Consider the following 18477-nt stretch of genomic DNA (forward strand, 5'->3'; position numbering starts at 1 on the left):
TGTACTACCTAACTTTATAAACACCCTGGAGTACCTTTGTTTTCAGTTATAAGCTGTGTTGTAGTAACAAAATAAGTTTGTTAAACCTTTCCAACTGAACTTGATGGTTTTTTCCTGTTCTAATGAAACAAAACCTTGGAGTTCACATGTATAAATGTCCAGACTGAGACTCACAAAAGAGCATGAATTACACTGCAGGGAAGTTTAGGAGCAGATCTACTTATGTGTAGGCAGAGAAAATCAGAATGACTGAAGTAGCCTGAGGAGTGATCAAGGGCAGTATAGGAGAATAAATCAAAGGTACTAAGGCATAAACAAGTAAGCCTGGCTTGCAAGTGAATGGGGAGAGTGTTTAAGATGACATGTAAAAGTGTGCAGGGGAACAGAATGGCAGTTAAAAGAAAAGGCCAGGAGTGACAGAAGGAATTCAGCTGCTTTGAATGGGGAGAAGGCCTGGGTGCTGAGGCAGCCTTGGGCTGGTCAGTCCTGTGTTCTTCCCCAAATGGGGACAGCATCCTCAGGAGAGTGAAGTGATGGTGTTTCAATGCTCCTACCATGTTAAAAATGATTTAATGTGGAGACAGAATGAAAGCAGACATGAAAAAAAACCCCAGTGGCAGTTATGATATCCTAGAAGTTTTGCTGTTCCTTGAAGGGAAGCAAAAATATTTCATTTAGAGTTCTGTTTCCTCTAATTTGTACTTTTCAGTCACATAACATTGTTCCTTTGCATCTCCTTAGTGCACTGTGGGGAGTGTTAGAGTGTTAAAGCAGTTAAGGATCTTTAGAACTGGAGGTGTAAGTGTATCACATTGCACAAGGCATAGCCAGAACAAAAAATTTCTCTAACTTATATTTTTAAGTGATTTGCTTTTCTTGTTTTTGGAGGCCTTCTCTCTGTTCTGTTGTTTTTCTCATTTTGGCAGTGGTGTGGGCTGCAACCCTGAAAATAATTTATAAGTATCCAGCCTAGCTCTTAATTTTCAGGATTAACTGAAAGGTAAAAAAAGGGAGTTAATGAAAACCTAGAATGAGCTTTAAAATATCACAAAAGCTGTTGCACTTCTTTCTCATTTTCAGAGGAGATTTTTCAAATGTTAATATAGATATACTTGTAAATGCTTGTTGGCAACTTCTTGGTTCAAATAGTATTTACATTTGTGTATAATGATATTTGTAGCCAGGTCTGTGGAGAAATCTTGATTTGAATAGATTAGAACATCACAGAATTCTAAGAATTGAGGCTTTTATTAGGGCTCTTCCCTGTTTAATATTTTCAATTGATGGTGAAAATACAAGTCAGCATATTTTTTAATCAAAGCTGAAGACAGAAAATGTACTGCCCTGGAGAATATATTAAAAATACATTGTTATAAATGTGAAAAGTTTTACTACAGCATTGCATTTGAATACTCTAGTGCAAAACCATCAAGAGTCTCAGCTATTGGTGAGGACATGAGTTTGCTCCTGGAGGCAGTGCCACCTTGAGCCCTGGCAGCCCCTTCTTCCTCCCCATTAGTTTCAGCTCTCATATCCCCTGTGTGCCACCCTCTCCATTGTAAAAAAGCACATATTTATGTTGCTTCACAATGAACTGAATCAAAAAATGGGCTTTTTTTTTATTCCCTATGGGGCTGTTTTTTGGCTGGACCAGTTTCCCGCTGTGCTTCCCTCTCCATCTCTGTGTCAGATCTTGTGCAAGCACAATAGAAGGGGTGGCACGAGAGGAGGAATGAGTGGCTGGGAGGGGGCTCGTTTGCTTAAACAAGCTGTACCAGAACTCAAAGTTTGTCCCGAGTTTAACTCGGCCTCTGTCTCCCCCAAGCATCCTCGGGGAAGCTGAACTCTTACATTCATGTCCTGTTTCCTGATAAGGAAAAAGGCAGCCCAGCTTCTTACAAATGAGACACATCTCTGCTATCTGCCCTCTTCGTGAGAACTGGAAACCTTCCTGCGTTCAGCTCATCCCACAAATATGCTCTGGAGCTTTCTCAGTCCTCCTTGAAGCAGGCTGTGTAGTGCTCCGCGCCACTGGGTTTGTGTGGTTGGCCTGGCCTGGGGCCAGGAATGAGCTGGGCCCCTTGTCTGGCCAAACACCAGGAATGGCTCCCACCTTCCTCTGGCCTTCATGCCCTCCAGCTGTGGGCCCAGGAGCAGCTGTGGAGCTCTCCTGCTGTGCCCTCTGCCTCTCACTGCTTTTCGTAAGGGGAGAAAGTCATCTCATTTTTGCTCTGATACTGGAAGCTCAGGATGATTCCGTGTGTGAATTAAGGAGATGCTTGGCAGTATCTGTTACTATCCCCGTGTGCCTGCTCCTGACTTTTAAGTACATCTTAATCTGAAACGGCTAAAAATCAAATCTTCTGACTTCCCTATTCTCAGTTGGTTTGACGCTTCTCACAGACTTGGAAGACCTACAAGATGAAGCATGACTAATTTGACTTTATAAAGTCTGCTGAAGGCTAGAAATTAGGAACATGTTTTTAAAAGCTGACATTTCTGTAGTTCTGGGCTATGAACTAGTTTTGTGTATTTTCTTCCAGCTTCCAGAAAACTCCTAAAATTTTGCTGTGCAGTGTATTCTTGAGACATGTGAGTAGGCTGAGATTTTGTAGGGGAAAGATGGCAGAAATCAGCACACATTTTATAAATTAAGTGTCTTTTGCCACTTTTACAGTTGCTTCTACAATTCTGGAATTAATTGTGATTTTATTTTTTTTCATGAAGAAAGACAAATCTTAATTTGTAACAGGGCAACAGAGCTCATGACTCAGGAGTCACTTCATCGTGACTATAAATATTCATCCCTGAAACAAACAGCCCCATGTTCCTTTTCATATACTTGAATGACCAGTGCCAGTTCTACAGGAGAAAAGCTATCAGATATTTGTTTCAGTTATTTTTGCTCTCAAATGTCTTGTAGGGTGGATTCTGGTTTTTGTTTTTTTTTTTTTTTTTAAATTAAAGACACAGGAAAACAATACTTTGCCTCATGCTTTTAGAGAAACTGTTTTCAGTCATTCATGCACATTCCCTATGTAAGAGTAGTTGGAAATACGTTTTTAAAGTTTCATATTAATGTATTCAAGGGAACATAATAAAATTATGAGATGAGAAAGCAGCAGGTGGTCCAAGGCCAGGTTTTAACTGTCTGCTTTGTGTAGCCAGCGTGGCACACCTCACCCTGAGAACCTCGATGTTCAGACCTGGTCAATATCTTTGATTCCCTTGCAGGAAAATGAAAAGGTTTAATCCTTTCCTGTGCCTTCTGGCTTACTAAAACCATAATAAATCTTCCTGCAGCTACAACCACAACAACAATGCTGCATCTAGACTTTCCGGTGGGAGAAAAAAATAAAATAGTTCAAGAATTTTCCTCTTTGACAAAGTCCTGTTGCTGCTGTTGTTTTCACTCAAACTCAACGGTGATTTGCATCAATGAGATTTTGGGGTGTACTTTTTTTGTTTGCAAATAAGACATGATCTTAGATAAGTGTGTCCTGTGGTTCTGTCGATATCACAAGACTCCTGACAGGCAGTGAGAAGATAGCATTCCTTAAAGGCCTCCAAATCCTGGAAGCTGTGTGGATTGTAGAAAATCCACTGGAAATCAGGACTGTTGTAAATCCTTGGTTTCTCAACTTGTCTGTCAGGCAAAGTGCCACCAGTGTCAGCCATTGCCAAGGTCTCTGCAGCAGCAGTGTTGCCAACGTGAAAGATGCAAAACTCAGTCTTTTGCCCTCTCTTCTCCCCCATCTCCCCTGATGACAAGGTTGCTCTTTTAAAAATTCATCCTTTTGACTCTTCTATTTGCCTTCTGGGTTTTTTTTTGTTTTGTTTTGTTTTTCTTTCTTTTTTTTTTTTTTTTTTTTGTAATGGGAAGCTTTGCGTTCTTCCTGTTTTAAAGCAATGACTAGGGCTAAGAACTTGCCTTTTTTAATAGTTCTCACCTGTTCAGTTGAACCTACACAACTCAGTAATACCTGTTCTCTCCTTTTTAGGTAACCATCCCACTACATTGCGGATGGTCACCAGTGGGACTTCTGCTTCTGACTCCCCAGAAAATGAATGGGAGAAATAACATAAGGTCCTTCTCTCCATGGCAAAAGCCACAAAGACCATGAAAGTTTGTGGAAATGCAGATACGCTGGCTAAAAATAGAGTTTGCTGAATACCATAGATTGCTTTTGGTTTTGGCAGCAGATACACCAGACTTCTGGTATCGGTTACGCTCCTCCCTTTTACACAAGTCGTCGTTAGAGCATTTATTCAGGATGCTAAAGATGATGCCTCTGTTCTCTCTCTCCCTATGGGTTTCCTACTGGAACCTGCTGGTAGAGAGTCCCAGCTACCAAACTGCTGAGGTTCTCTAGCCATTATGCAAAGTAGAGATATTTTAAGAGACAGAATCTAAAATATCCCTCCTTCGGGAAAAGGATAAATACAGTAGCACTGGAGGAAGAGAAAATACAGGGCAGGATCCCTTGGAGCTGATGAAGAAATTGTCTTAGTATGCCCCACAGCCCAGGAGAGAGCTCGGATATCTGTGCTGCATTGTTATCAGGTAGATTAAATAGAAGTTGTGTACACTTACATATGCTGTAAAATATGACACAGTCTGCATGCCTGCAAGTCTGAGGGTTAACCCCATCTAGTCTGCTTTCAGGCAGGGTTGTGTTTCACTCAGATTTTAGTGACTGTTGCTACCACAGTCAGTTCTGCCAGAGAAGACACAGGTCCTGATGAACAGTAACTTAAAAACTGGAAAACAACTCAGCTCTAAGACACAAGAGATCTGACAGTGATTGTTACAGTTCTTTCAGCTTTAGTTTGCTGTACAAAGAGTTAAATAGTTCAAAGGCAGTTTTCTTTGGAGAATGTTTATTTGATCAAGTTCAGTGTGGCTTTAGACCCCAAATAGAAATACCAACTTCAAACAGAGCACTACTATGAGAGTAGGAATAGTCTAGTGTGGCCTTCCAGACCTCACAAGCTATGTTGGTTTGTTACACAGAGTCAAAACAAAGATGTCCCTTAGAACAGATATACATTAACTCAGTGTAGTTCACACACCACATCTTTTATCTCCCATCTGCTTCTCTCCCCAGTCATTTGGGCTGTGCCAAAGTAACTCAGATCCTGGATGAACTATAGACTTTCCAGGGAAGAGCATATATGGTGTGATTGGGCCAGCCAAACTACTTAGATCGCTGGAGAACAGGCTTTGAGTGCTACTGCTCCTGTTTACTGAGTCTGAAGTACTACAGCCTTTGGATTTTGGAACAGTGCTTTGCTTCTTGATTCCCTTTACACTGCAGAAAGCAGGGTGAGGAAGAACCCAGTGGGTGATTCTCTTAAATAGAGCCTGTAAGATCTTGTTAGTTGGGAGGTGGTGTTTTTTCGTTTTTGTCAGGTCCTTAGCTGGCTGACTCTTCAGAGTTCTAATAAATGCACTAAGCATTAAAAAGCATTTTTAATATATGATGAGATACACCAAGTTCAGCCACTTCATGTAACAGTTGAACCCGTGCAGATGCTGTGAGCACAATATATGGTATCTGTGCCAAATCTGGAGAGTTCTCTTTGATCTGTCTCCAGATCCTCCTTTTATTTGTAAACATCCAGCTAATCACAGGCTTCCTCCGACTTTGATGAAGTGGAAGGAGCTGCATCCTCTGTAACCTCTCCGAAGGGCTGGAATTCTGCAGATGTTCAGGGATACGGGGAATGGGGCTGTGGGTGCCATCTCGTGGCTCGCTGGGAACGCGCATGTTCCCATTCCAAAGGCTCGAACGTTTCCGCTTGCTGAGAGGAGGGTGAAGCTGATCCTCCTGCAGCTGTGAATCCCCAAAACAGCTTCCGTTCTTAGCACAGCTGGGGGATTTTAGAGCCTGCGAGGAGGGCACAACGTTTTACCTCTAATCTGTCTTGCTGTGGGCTGCAAGCTGTCGGCAGTGCCAGCAGCTCTGTGTGCTCACCACCCCACCCCACCGCAGTTGGCACTGATTAGCAGTATTTTGCAGTCTCATTGGAAAAATATTTAATATTCACAGTCAGCCCACCTTCCTGCACTCAGAGGTGGTCCCACACAGCACAGTCAATGTGTCTGAGGGTGGTGGTGTAATGAAGTTCAGTTGTGTGCGTGAGCTGTGTGTGATCTGCAAGTAACAGAGATCTTTGACTGCAAAATGGCAGGCTGGCATCCTAATAAACAGCAATGCTAAACACTGATGTTTGCCCGGGCAAAAATAATGCTCACATGCATACTGTAGTTAGAATGGCTTTTCTCCTTTGTTAGTTTACAGAGAAAAGAGGTACTTCCTGGCTTTTGAGCAAGTTATATAAGAGCTACTTTGCGATAACAGCATCGGTCCAGTGAATTCCCCTCCAAGATTTTAAGAACGTGTTAGGTAGACAAATGGATTTGCCACCAGAACCAGCAGTACTTTGACAGTAGTAGTTTGCCCAAGGCCTGCTTCCCCCGTTGACATCACCCTCATGGCAGGAAACAAAAGCCTTTTGTCCCAGTTTGCTTTTTTGCCCACCACCAAGTGTGTGACATGGCACAGAGGGCAGTAGAACACACAGAGCAGCCTGGGCCTGGCACATGCTGTGGGTGAGGGCCTGGCCATGTGTCACACGGGGCTCCCTGCAGTGCACACCAAGTGTGGAGCACCACTCCCCTCAAAGGTGTGCCAGGAAATTCAGCCCTGAGCTGGCCTTGAGGATGCTCTGGCAGGTAAGTAATGCAGAGAGCCGATAAACCTGGCTTCATGTGCAGCCTTGAAGCCTGCCCTGCTCTGCAGTGTAGACATAACCACTTGGTCCAGGAGTGCCACAGTGTGCATAGAAACATCAGGTGTAAATTAGAAGTGGAACAGTCGTGTACTTTGTACAATGTGATTTACATATCCACAGAAAAAAAGCGTACCAAAAAAACCCCCATGTCCTCAAAAGTTACATTCATGCATTTCCAATTTCTTGATTGTTCGTATCGGATACAAAGCTGCTCGTATTTGTCATAAAATATTTTGGTCAAAAGGGACAGAAATTTTAAATACTTGTATAATTTATCTGCTTTTAACCTAAAATAAGAATTTGAGGAAGGGGGCTAAGTAAATACATAGCAGTTAGGCAAGGGAAAAAAACCCCACAACCAAAAATAAAAGCAAATATGAAGCAGTAAGAAGTATTCCAGAGTGAGCACGTTCCAAGCTATGAGAAGTTCAAGCTTAAGGGAAATTGCACTCTTGCAATTTTTTTGAGCATCCACTAAGCCAAGCCATAAACCACTGCTGGAAAGTAACACACACAGTATCAAAAATAACTTCTGTGAGGTTTGGGAAGTGAAGGTTTTCTTCAGCAAATCTTTAGCTGTTTTGAAAATGGAAGGCAAAGGAGAAAGAAACAAGTTCCTGAAACAATATCACAACATTGTTTAAGGCTGTGTTTTGGTGGGGTAGGGGTTGAAGGAAATGAACTGTATGGCATTTAAAAAGAGCTCCTGACTGTGGTGGGTGCTCTGAATATAACTGAAGGATGGGTATTTAGAGTAAAACCACACATGGTGAGGTGGGAGGGACCACATCGTGCTAGCAAATACAGTACTGCAGTGCGGGCTTCTGACTTTTAATATTTTTCTTGCATTTCTTTTCTGCATGGCAGTAGTGAAATAGGGACTTCTAAGCTTCTGAACAACTGAGAGAACCAGGTTTGAAGAAGACATGAGGAAGAACTGGTCGTCAAAAGATTTCATAAAACTCAGAACCACGTGTGCCAGATCTGAATTGGCACCACCTTTGCTTTTTTGACACACTGCAGCAGTCGCAAAAGGCACCAAAGCAGTCAAATTAGAACATGCAGTAAAAGTTGTTTTGGACTCTTCTCTGTATTATAAAACTTACTTCCTTGTGACTCTTATTTACACCTGTTACAAACAAATTTGGTCTTTCCTGGAGCAGACAGCCAAAACAGGCAGATGCCAGGTGTTCAGGGCTGCACTGAAATGAGTTTGCAGAATTTGCTATTCATGTGCTGGAGTGCTCCTTTTCTGAAATGAGGCTTCTTAGAGCTGCTGTCAAAAACTGTTTAGATTTTTTAGTTTAAACATTACAAGTGTATACTCATGTACAATGCTAAACTATCAAGTGTTAAAAAAAAAAAAAAAAAGAGAAAAAGAAAAGAGTACAAGGTGAAAAAAAATCTTAAAAACTGAGGACAGAGGGGCCCTGAGGAAGGACAGGATGGTGAGAGAGATCCAGCTGACCTGATTCCCCCTGCTGCCATGATCATCATTTGCAAGCTGAAGAGGACCTTCCACGCAGCACAGTGCTTGTATGTGGAAAGTAAAGAAATGGTGCTCTGGTCTTATTACAAGAATGGTGAAAAGTTTTTACCAACAAGGAGATGAATAAATGTGAAATAATCTTCACAGGGCACAGGGTGTTCTGCATCTAAGCCTTGCAAAAGCTGGCTTGAAGAGGAGAATCAGGCATTCATGTTCAGATTTGAACATCTTAAGAATCCTAATGTTTCCAGCTAAATTAATGGGGGAAAAAACCCCCAAACCTAACGAAAAGACCACTAAGGCAGTAAATGTTTCAAATTAGGGCAAGCATGGATTAGAAAAAATATTAATTTCTTTTGCTTCCCCCAAACAACAGTGGATCAAATTAAGACATGTAAGCAGACTAAACATGCTGATTATATTCTGCTGTAGTTACGCATCTTATTAATTCTACTCATGGTTATAAAAGGATGTTTCATTGTTCACTATAACTGTTATCTCAAGAAGAGTCTGTCTATAATTTTATTTATATTTGGCATCATTTTCATTACTGTTGTTACAAAGTGTGTACAATATTGTCTGTATTGCAGCTTGTATAGGGCATGTGTCTGTGCTTGATTTACTCTTTTATAGTTTATAAAGTTGCTACACAAATGCAAGAAAAGATGTTCAGGTATCTTTGAATGTGGTTGCTTAATCTAATTACATAGCCCCCAAAGATGTTGAAGGCATCAGCTCTATTAACACATAACATCTTAAACATTAATATAGGCATTTTAAAAGCCTTCAGTGCAGTATTGGAATGCTGACACTTCTGTCCTAGTGGCTTTATGGAGCAAAGGGGAAGACTGAATATCTGGGCAAAGCCAGATACCATTGGGGACTCTGTAGGGAGAAGGCACAGTATAGCTGGGAAATCTAAATGAAAATGGGATGTCCTTTCCATAGAGAACAGGAAGGACCTGCATGGTAGGACCACCACGAAGCAGAGGAGAGAAAGGAATATTATAGCACCACCTAAAGATAGGCCTTCAACAGTATACAAAGTGTAGGACACCTAGAACAGGCTGTGACTCTTCTGTAACTCAGCAATTACTTGTAGTCTATGTAGAGTATCAGTAAAGACATTCCAAGTTAGTTTTCATAATCTTTAAAGCTTATTCTGTGCTTTGCTACAGTATCTTTAATAAAATAATCTTACAAATCTGCTTATTATTCTCATTTAATTCCATCTTATACCTGAGTTTATAACAGTCCTGGCAACAGAGTGAAGTTCCAGTTACCACCTGCTTCATCTGCTCCTGTGTTTTTCCCATTCACCTGCTAATGACAAGAGGGAAAACGGAGATGAATAAAAAATCAAATAATCGTAGGAATAAAAAAATAAGAAAAATTTATAGCCCTGCTACAGCTCAGTTATTATGAAAATTCTTCACACTAAGCGTTTAAGTAAATCTGAGAGATTAATCCCACTGTAATGATCTCTGAGTATGAAGTATTGGTCTTTGTGTTTACAGTACACTGTTTCCCTTGTTTAAGATTTATCATCATTTTTTAGTTTTACAGTTACTGCCAACAATTATTGTTTTAACCCTATCACAGCAGTTCTAGATAAAATTCTCAGTTTCATTTATTCCCCTCCTGGACTATATAGAGTATCCTTTTAATATCTTCCAACAAGACCAAGCAGAATTCAAGTACATTAAAAGATAAGATTAGAATTCAAAATAATCCTAGTGATCTGAAAACGTAAGATACTATTTAATAGGAACAAGTGCAAGCTGAAATTATAAGACGTGCAAGTAAAGGAACAGGGCCTTAATTGCATAGAATCACAGAATAGTTTGGGTTGGAAGAGACCTTAATGACCCCCTGCCACGGGCAGGGACACCTTCCACTAGACCAGGTTGATTAGAGCCCCATCCAACCTGGCCTTGAACACTTCCAGGGATGGGGCAGCCAGAGCTTCTCTGGGTGACTTGTGCCAGGGCCTCCCCAACCCTCATAGTGAAGAATTTCTTCCTTACATCCAAACTAAATCTACCTTCTCGATTTCCCTGGAAAAGAATTGACGGGTTATTCTCAATCAATTCTGAAAATGAGTCTGAAAATGAGTCTGCAGCATCCTGCTGTTGCAAAAAAAAAGGTGAAAGCTGAAATGTCTAAACTGGGGTATAAATCTGCTCCTTCAGAACCACAAAGGCATGAGCTGGTGATGTCTCCAGTTTTGATCATAGCACTTGAAAACTAAGATACAGGGTGCATGCAGAGAATCCAGAAGAAAGCAATGAATGTCTGAAAACAGAAAACTTTTCTTTCCTGAGCACAGGCTGAATGATTTTAAGTAATTTTACAGAAGAGATGGTGGAGGGAAAACACAGTGATTTTCATATATGTAAAAGCTGGTTGCAAAGAAAAACAGCACAACTGTTTCTCATATCCACAGTCAATATGAATAAAAATAATTGCCTTAAATTGCAAGAAAGGAGATTTTGGTTAAACACAAAATGAGACTAAGTGACCTATTGAGGTCCTTTTCTGATCTGATTCTGTGATTACTTGCAAACTTTCTGCTTTAAAATCACTTGGTTATGACTGTCAGTAGAGCTGGCACTGACTGCAAGAAAAGGAGACTGCAGTTACAGGAAAGAATAAAGAACTGACTCTCTTAAATGCACAGCACACCAGTTTATCTAGTTAGCACTAGTGATACTAACCTCAGCTTTTAATCATGCCTCAGCAAACTGTCAGAAGTCTGTGTAAATAAATGCGCTTTAAAACCACTTAATTATAAAATAATTATTCCTTGAAACATCAAGCAGTAGTTTAATCAGTGTTGACAACTTCCATGATTTTATTGAGTCTAATCAACCTGCGGCAGCCTGGTTTCAGTTGTGAGATGGTGTAATCAGCTATTTTATGTATTAAAAAAAAATTAGATCTGCCAATTACATGGAAAATCCTAAAAGTGTAATCTGAACATATGCTAAAGATTAACAAGCCAGAAGGTGAACAAAGCCACATATGTTTTTTAAGCTCATAATTTTAAACTAGGTTTATAATTTTCAGATATCTGACTCATGATTTTTGAACTCCTGGTTTGGCAGTACGAAATTACAGTGCCCTATATTCTGCTCTTCTGAATACTTCCATAGTACTAATCATGCATTTGCGTAATTTGCCAAAAACATGTTATAGAGATTTGGAGAACTCTGTTTGTTATTCACAAAAACAAAGGAACACTTATTTAAGAAAGATCATGTCTTGTGGCTGCCTTTTAAATTAACAAGGAGCAGCTGCACACAAAACCTGAAGGTACATAAATACAAGATAAGTTACATAGTTCCCCCCACGTAAATATGATTTTTAATGCAACACCTTGTCAGAAGAACCTTGTCATTTTATACACCGGTAGTTCTTGTCTGAATTCCAAGTAGTATACATACATTTGCAAATATAAGTGAGATGAAGAATTTCAGTGATGAAAAGGTATTATGACAAAGTATTATTCATTCTTAGAACAGCAGTTGCTTAGACTTTTCTGAACTGATTGCTGTATTATAAAATAATTCATTTTCACCAATACAATCTGACTTATGCAATTTTCTGGATAGTTTTTCTAGAGAAATGGATACGAGGGAAATGGATATCAGAATTTAAGGTCCAAGATCTTCTGACTGTCACACCTGAACAGACCATTTCAACTTTATTGTAACGATCCGTGTGGCTGATGTCTGATTGAACTGTAACTTGGGTTCAGTCCTATTCTTATACTCCACTGCCTTATGAAACACGTGGGGAAAAATTTTCCCTTTATCAAGATAAAGATAAGGGTTGAGTTCTCAGTTCTGCTCCAGATACTGAGCTCTTGCTTCACTGAAGAAATCTACACATCATCTTCATTTCTGGTTGGGTGGTGTAATGGAGAATAGCCTACAGCGTATTACATAGCGCTGCCAAACAGGAGACAGGGGTGCTTTATTGACCCTAAACACAAATTAATGGATCAGAAAGGCACCTGCCACTTCCAGAGGTGCTGACTTGCTTTTCTGGAAGTTAAGGCTCACAGATTCAGGATGGGGGAATAACAGCAATTGTTTTTTTAAAGCGAAAATCAGACTTGTGCTGAAGTCCTCCCCATAAAGCTCACTCTTTAATTTCCGAACCAGTCGGTTTGGCTCACCTGTAGCATGACTGCATATGAAGCAACATAAAAGAGAATCATGTGTCTCTTCCCATATGAGAGGATGACTGCATGGATGAGTTGGTTCACAAACTGCTGACAAAAAGCAGGCTGGTAATAGCTCTGCTGAGAAGAGAGAATAAGTCTAATAAGGTTTTAGAGGTTGCTCCCTCTCGTTAGACGGGACTTTCTCTAAGGACATCAGTAAGAGACAGTGGAAGAACATCACGTGAACTTCTGATTAGGAACGAAGGCTTAAAAAACAGCTCAGACCTAGACATATCATTGTGTAAGAAGAAAACAGCACCTGCATACTCAGCTGGAAAAGAAATACTTCTGCAACAGGCTGAATGATATATTTGGTAGTCTGAGTCCACAGACCTTTGGATTTTTCCTGAGAATGGCCAGAAGTGTCTCATTTACACCATTGGCATTAAACTGGTGTGTTCATACATTCCTTCAAGATCTTTTCCATAAAATTTCTATAACAAAACAATTAAAGTGATGAAATGAACAGGACCGAGAAAATGCTCTCAGGGTGAGCAGCAATCCAGTCTCTGGAAACATCTCTTTAGCAGGTTATCAGCACATTTGAGTATCAGCACAACCATATCAGGGCCAGACTAGTTATTGGGCTAAGGAAACCCCAAACAAGTATTGTCTGGAGCTCATATTTTGTGCCTGGGCTAATAAAGCATAGGTAAAAGCTTTAGGCCAAATTAATGAAATGTCACTTCTAAATCTGATAAAACCTGTTAGATTACAGCTATACTTAAATGACACTTCCAACTAATTTTGCTGCAAAGACTGCATATTGTGCTAATCAATATTGTTGTGTTATTTCTTTCTCCATTTGTTCTTTCCATCTTTTGTTTCTGTACACATGTTTTTGGGGCAGGAATCCTGTTTTTGCTCTGAAATAGCAAGGTCTGAGTTTGTACTGCAGCTATCAAAACAGGGTTCTTGTGCATTACTAGTGTTCCTAAGGGACAGTCCTCACAAGGATACAAATAATAAACAACATAAACTTTTCAGCTGAAATGGAATTTATCAACCTCCGCTCTTTGTATTGCCCTGGCATTTCTCCCTGCTCCATATAATACAATCAACTGAATGAAGTAACAGTGAATTACAGGAAGAGATGGTTCAGGGATGAATCAGTCACTGGTCTAACTACAAGAGAAACCGACACCTTCCCATCAAAGAAATATGCACATAGTATATACAGAGCAGCTCCTCTCGGAGGTGGGGACAGCCGATGGTTTCCATTTTCCATTGACTTCTTTCGGATTTCTCTAACGTCAGAACCTGTGTGGAAAAAAAAAAAAAAAAGACCAGGATCTGTGGAAGAATAATAGTTATTTAAGCACGTACGATATTTATGGTCAGAAACTGAGGCTCTTCCACCTCAAAAATACATACACACAATACACAAAGGAGGTGGAGCCCTCATTTCTTATAAAAAGGCTTTGAAAAACACACTAATGGAAACAAGGATGTTTTTGATCAGGAGTTCCAGTGCCTGTAACAATTGTGTGAGTACAGATCACTCTGGGAAAAGCTGTAATATATTTTCTGCAAGGCCTGCTACAGCACAGTGCTGAGGGCCAGGGACAAAGCTAATGAAAGATGATTTAATCATACAGCAAATTTAATCCTTCTCTCATGTACCTTGTAAAGTCTAAGGGCAGCAAACTTTTAGTAACACTTATAAAGCAGCTACTGAAAAGGAGCAGCTCACTAAGACTCCCTGAAAAAAAAAAGAAAGGTCTCAGGATGGTGTTTTGCCCTCCTTACTACAAGTGGAATATTTTTCAGTGTTTGTCTCAAAGCAAGGAGGAATAATTTGGAGAAACCACAGCAGGTTTTCATGTTTAATATATTTTCATCAAGGCACTTTCCTAGCTCCGAGTTAATAGCTCCACAGCTTTTGCTAAACGTAGGCGTGACGACATCTCACATTAGCACAACAGACAAGAATTTAGAGGCGCTTCAAGAATGGTCACCGCGCAGGAACACGCAGCAACAGGGCCCCCAAATCCCGCACTGGTGCCATTCCCTGAGTTCTGGTGCCAGGACAGCAGGGGAGAGCTGTGGGTTACACCCTGAGTTCTGATGCCGGGATAGACCAGCCCGGTGCCATTCCCTGAGTTGTGGTGCTGGGACAGGAGGGGACAGCCCGGTGCCATTCCCTGCCCTCAGGTACCCTCCCGCAGCAGCCCCTCAGCAGCAACAAGAGGCTCCCTTGGCTCGGGGACAAACCGGCCCCGCTGTCCCCGCGGAGACCGGGGAGTGTCAGCCCAAGTTCGGCCGAAATAGGGCTAAAAAGGGGCTCGGCGGGACTTTCCCTCAGCCACGGAGGGAGGGCGCGGAGCGTGTGTGTTTGTGTAGGGGACGTTCCGCCATGACAGTTCGGGGGTCTCCGCACCCGGGGGGGGGCGGCCGTTCAGCCCTAACACAAGCGGGGCGAGGCTGAAGGAGAGTGCGTATGGGAGGGAGGGGGAGAGGGCGGAATTTGTGTCGCCCAGCGACCAAATAAGGGTAAATTCCCCAGCGCCGGCGCTGAGCACTCAGGAATGACAAGCAGCGGGCGGCGGCAGCGGGCACGAACCCGCAGCCCCCGCGCCCGGCGGGTCCGACCGGGCGGAGCGAAGCGGCCACCCAGCCCGGCCCCCGCCCCGCCATTGGGCAGCGCCGCTGTCAATCTTCGGCATGACGTAAGCCCCCCGCTGGAACTTTCCAGCAGAAGCGCGCGGCGGGGGCGGGGCGAGCACGCAGAACGGGCGGTGATTGGCCGAGGGCTGTGGCGCACAAGAAAAACCCGGAAGAATCGCGGCCGCGGGGAGGGGCCGGGGCCGGGGGGGCACGCGCTCGCGTCTCTGATTCGCCGGGAGGCGGGGGGCGGGCGCTGCCCGGCGGACCGCGGGGACGATTGGCCGACGAGTGGCTCTCGAGGCGTCCGGATTGGCCGTCAGGGTTCTGGCAGGTTCCAGAAGCGGCGGCGGCGGGCATAAAAGGAGCGGTGGCGGCGCGGGCTGGGCATATCGCGCCGCGGCGGCAGCGGGAGCGGGCGGGGGAGGCATAGACGAGGCAGCAGCGCACAGAGAACCGACACCATGTCTGCCAAAGGGCCGGCCATCGGCATCGACCTGGGCACCACGTACTCCTGCGTGGGCGTATTCCAGCATGGCAAGGTGGAGATCATTGCCAACGACCAGGGCAACCGCACCACACCCAGCTATGTGGCGTTCACTGACACCGAGAGGCTCATCGGCGATGCTGCCAAGAATCAGGTGGCGATGAACCCCACCAACACAATCTTCGATGCCAAGCGCCTCATCGGCCGCAAGTATGATGACCCCACAGTGCAGTCAGACATGAAGCACTGGCCCTTCCGTGTGGTGAATGAGGGCGGCAAGCCCAAGGTGCAGGTGGAGTACAAGGGGGAGATGAAGACTTTCTTCCCAGAGGAGATCAGCTCCATGGTGCTCACCAAGATGAAGGAGATTGCTGAGGCCTACCTGGGGCGCAAGGTGCAGAACGCTGTGATCACGGTGCCGGCATACTTCAATGACTCCCAGCGCCAGGCCACCAAGGATGCTGGCACCATCACTGGCCTCAATGTGATGCGCATCATCAATGAGCCCACGGCAGCTGCTATCGCCTATGGCCTGGACAAGAAAGGAACCCGGGCCGGAGAAAAGAATGTGCTCATCTTCGACCTGGGAGGGGGCACTTTTGATGTGTCCATCCTTACTATCGAGGATGGGATCTTTGAGGTGAAGTCCACGGCTGGTGACACCCACCTGGGTGGGGAGGACTTTGACAACCGTATGGTGAACCACTTTGTGGAAGAGTTCAAGCGCAAGCACAAGCGCGACATCGCTGGCAACAAACGGGCGGTGAGGCGGCTGCGCACGGCTTGTGAGAGGGCCAAGCGCACCCTCAGCTCCTCCACGCAGGCCAGCATTGAGATTGACTCCCTTTTTGAGGGCATTGACTTCTACACCTCCATCACTCGTGCCCGCTTCGAGGAGCTCAATGCTGATCTCTTCCGTGGCACTCTGGAGCCGGTGGAGAAGGCTCTGCGTGATGCCAAGCTCGACAAGGGCCAGATCCAGGAGATTGTGCTGGTCGGTGGCTCTACTCGTATCCCCAAGATCCAGAAGCTGCTACAGGACTTCTTCAATGGCAAAGAGCTCAACAAGAGCATCAACCCCGATGAGGCTGTGGCTTACGGTGCTGCTGTGCAGGCAGCTATCCTGATGGGAGACAAGTCTGAGAACGTGCAGGATCTGCTGCTGTTGGATGTCACCCCTCTGTCCCTGGGCATCGAGACAGCTGGAGGAGTGATGACTGCTCTCATCAAGCGCAACACCACCATCCCCACCAAACAAACTCAGACCTTCACCACCTACTCGGACAACCAGAGCAGCGTCCTTGTCCAGGTGTATGAGGGTGAGAGGGCCATGACGAAGGATAACAACTTACTGGGCAAGTTTGACCTCACAGGCATCCCCCCAGCTCCCCGAGGAGTGCCCCAGATTGAGGTCACTTTTGACATCGACGCCAATGGTATCCTGAACGTCAGCGCCGTGGACAAGAGCACGGGGAAGGAGAACAAGATCACCATCACCAACGACAAGGGTCGCCTCAGCAAGGATGACATCGACCGCATGGTGCAAGAGGCAGAAAAGTACAAGGCAGAGGATGAAGCAAACAGAGATCGGGTGGCAGCCAAGAACTCCCTGGAGTCCTACACTTACAACATGAAGCAGACGGTGGAGGACGAAAAACTGAAGGGAAAGATCAGTGACCAGGACAAGCAGAAGGTGCTCGACAAGTGCAAGGAGGTGGTCTCTTGGCTCGACCGCAACCAGATGGCTGAGAAGGAGGAGTACGAGCACAAGCAGAAAGAGCTGGAGAAACTCTGCAACCCGATCGTCACAAAATTGTACCGGGGAGATGGAGGGGCCGGGGCGGGCGGCTCCGGTGGCCCCACCATCGAAGAAGTAGATTAAAGAAGACTGAAGCACAGACTGGTTTATGGACAGTTGCTCCATTCTTTGCTTTGTTTTTTTTTTTTTTCTAACGTTTAAGGAAAACGTCCTTGCCGATAACAGAGTTTATTCTGTTGGGTGTGTATAAAGGCAGATCTGTCAGCTTGGTTTTGATAAGAGGGAAGGCACGTCCTGCTTTATAAGGTTAGTAATAGACAAGTTTTGTTAATTCAGATACAGCTGTTTGTACTCTGGATGTTTGTCTCTGTCTCTGTTCTTAAAGTTACCACTCGATTGTTGCAGTTGACAAGTTTCAAGTTATGCATGAAAATCTTTACAAAAGATTAAAAGAGAAAATGCCAAATTCGGTTTCTGGAAATTTTGGTTATAAATAAAATGTATTTAAAGCATAAATCTTTCTCCTCTCTGTGAAGGGGTAGTAGTCAGAGGGGATGGGGGGGCAGATGAGGAAAAACTTTCCTGGCAGTGTCTGTGGCTCCTGGGACCTGCCCTGCTGGGGTGACGAGGGTGGTGGCAGTGGAGCAGGGAGACGTTTGGCTCCGGAGGGGCAGTGGGAGAGAGCACGGGGGCTTCCCGAGGGGAACCCAGACTGGACTGGGAGCTGGAGAGGGGGTGCTGGTGTCACAGCCCCCAAACCCTGCGGCTGGGGCAGTGGGAGAGTGGTCCCCAGCACTGCCACGGCAGGGAAAAGTTCCCCAGAGGTGCGGGCGCTGGTTTTGGGCAGGACCTGCTCTTCCCCGCAACTGATGTCTGGGGCTGGAGCGCCCGGCATGGGAATGTTGGTTGCGTGCGTGTGGCTGGGGGAGAACAGCGGGGAAACGAGGACAACAGAAATAGTCCTGCTCGGCAGGTGGTGGGGCTCGATAAAATAGAGACCGGTTTGTGGGCAGCTGTACAAAGTGCTGAGATATTCTTGGGTTGCTTGTCTGCACGCTGAGCTTTCAATACTTTACTGAACGTGTTTTTCCCCTCTCTTTAAGACAATC

The 18477-nt window shown here is 44.2% G+C and overlaps 2 protein-coding genes and 1 long non-coding RNA gene across 4 annotated transcripts in view; 2 read left to right on the forward strand and 1 right to left on the reverse strand.

Annotated features, from left to right (window-relative positions):
* ZBTB1 (zinc finger and BTB domain containing 1) overlaps positions 1-9495 on the forward strand; it is a 24586-nt gene extending 15091 nt beyond the window's left edge. The window contains exon 3 of the mRNA XM_027638177.1: positions 7666-9495. Within this exon, the coding sequence (XP_027493978.1) occupies positions 7666-7702 (37 nt within the window). The 3' untranslated portion in view covers positions 7703-9495. The remainder of the gene's footprint in view (positions 1-7665) is intronic.
* LOC113944730 lies at positions 4869-15092 on the reverse strand. 2 transcript variants are annotated; one of them, XR_003526766.1, is made up of 4 exons: positions 14142-15092; positions 13604-13778; positions 9527-9610; positions 4869-5891 (listed from the first exon to the last, which is right to left on the reverse strand). It is a non-coding gene; the product is annotated as an uncharacterized LOC113944730 (long non-coding RNA). The 2 variants fall into 2 exon arrangements; XR_003526765.1 differs by having other exon boundaries at positions 12471-13778.
* Positions 15093-15322: 230 nt separating this feature from the next.
* HSPA2 (heat shock protein family A (Hsp70) member 2) lies at positions 15323-17884 on the forward strand. The gene has a single exon (XM_027638178.1). It carries the CDS (start codon positions 15587-15589, stop codon positions 17489-17491), a length of 1905 nt encoding a protein of 634 aa, XP_027493979.1. The 5' UTR covers positions 15323-15586; the 3' UTR covers positions 17492-17884.
* Positions 17885-18477: the final 593 nt, after the last annotated feature.

Source organism: Corapipo altera, unplaced genomic scaffold, assembly GCF_003945725.1.
Source record: "Corapipo altera isolate COAL_440 unplaced genomic scaffold, ASM394572v1 23, whole genome shotgun sequence".
Lineage (NCBI taxonomy): Eukaryota > Metazoa > Chordata > Aves > Passeriformes > Pipridae > Corapipo > Corapipo altera.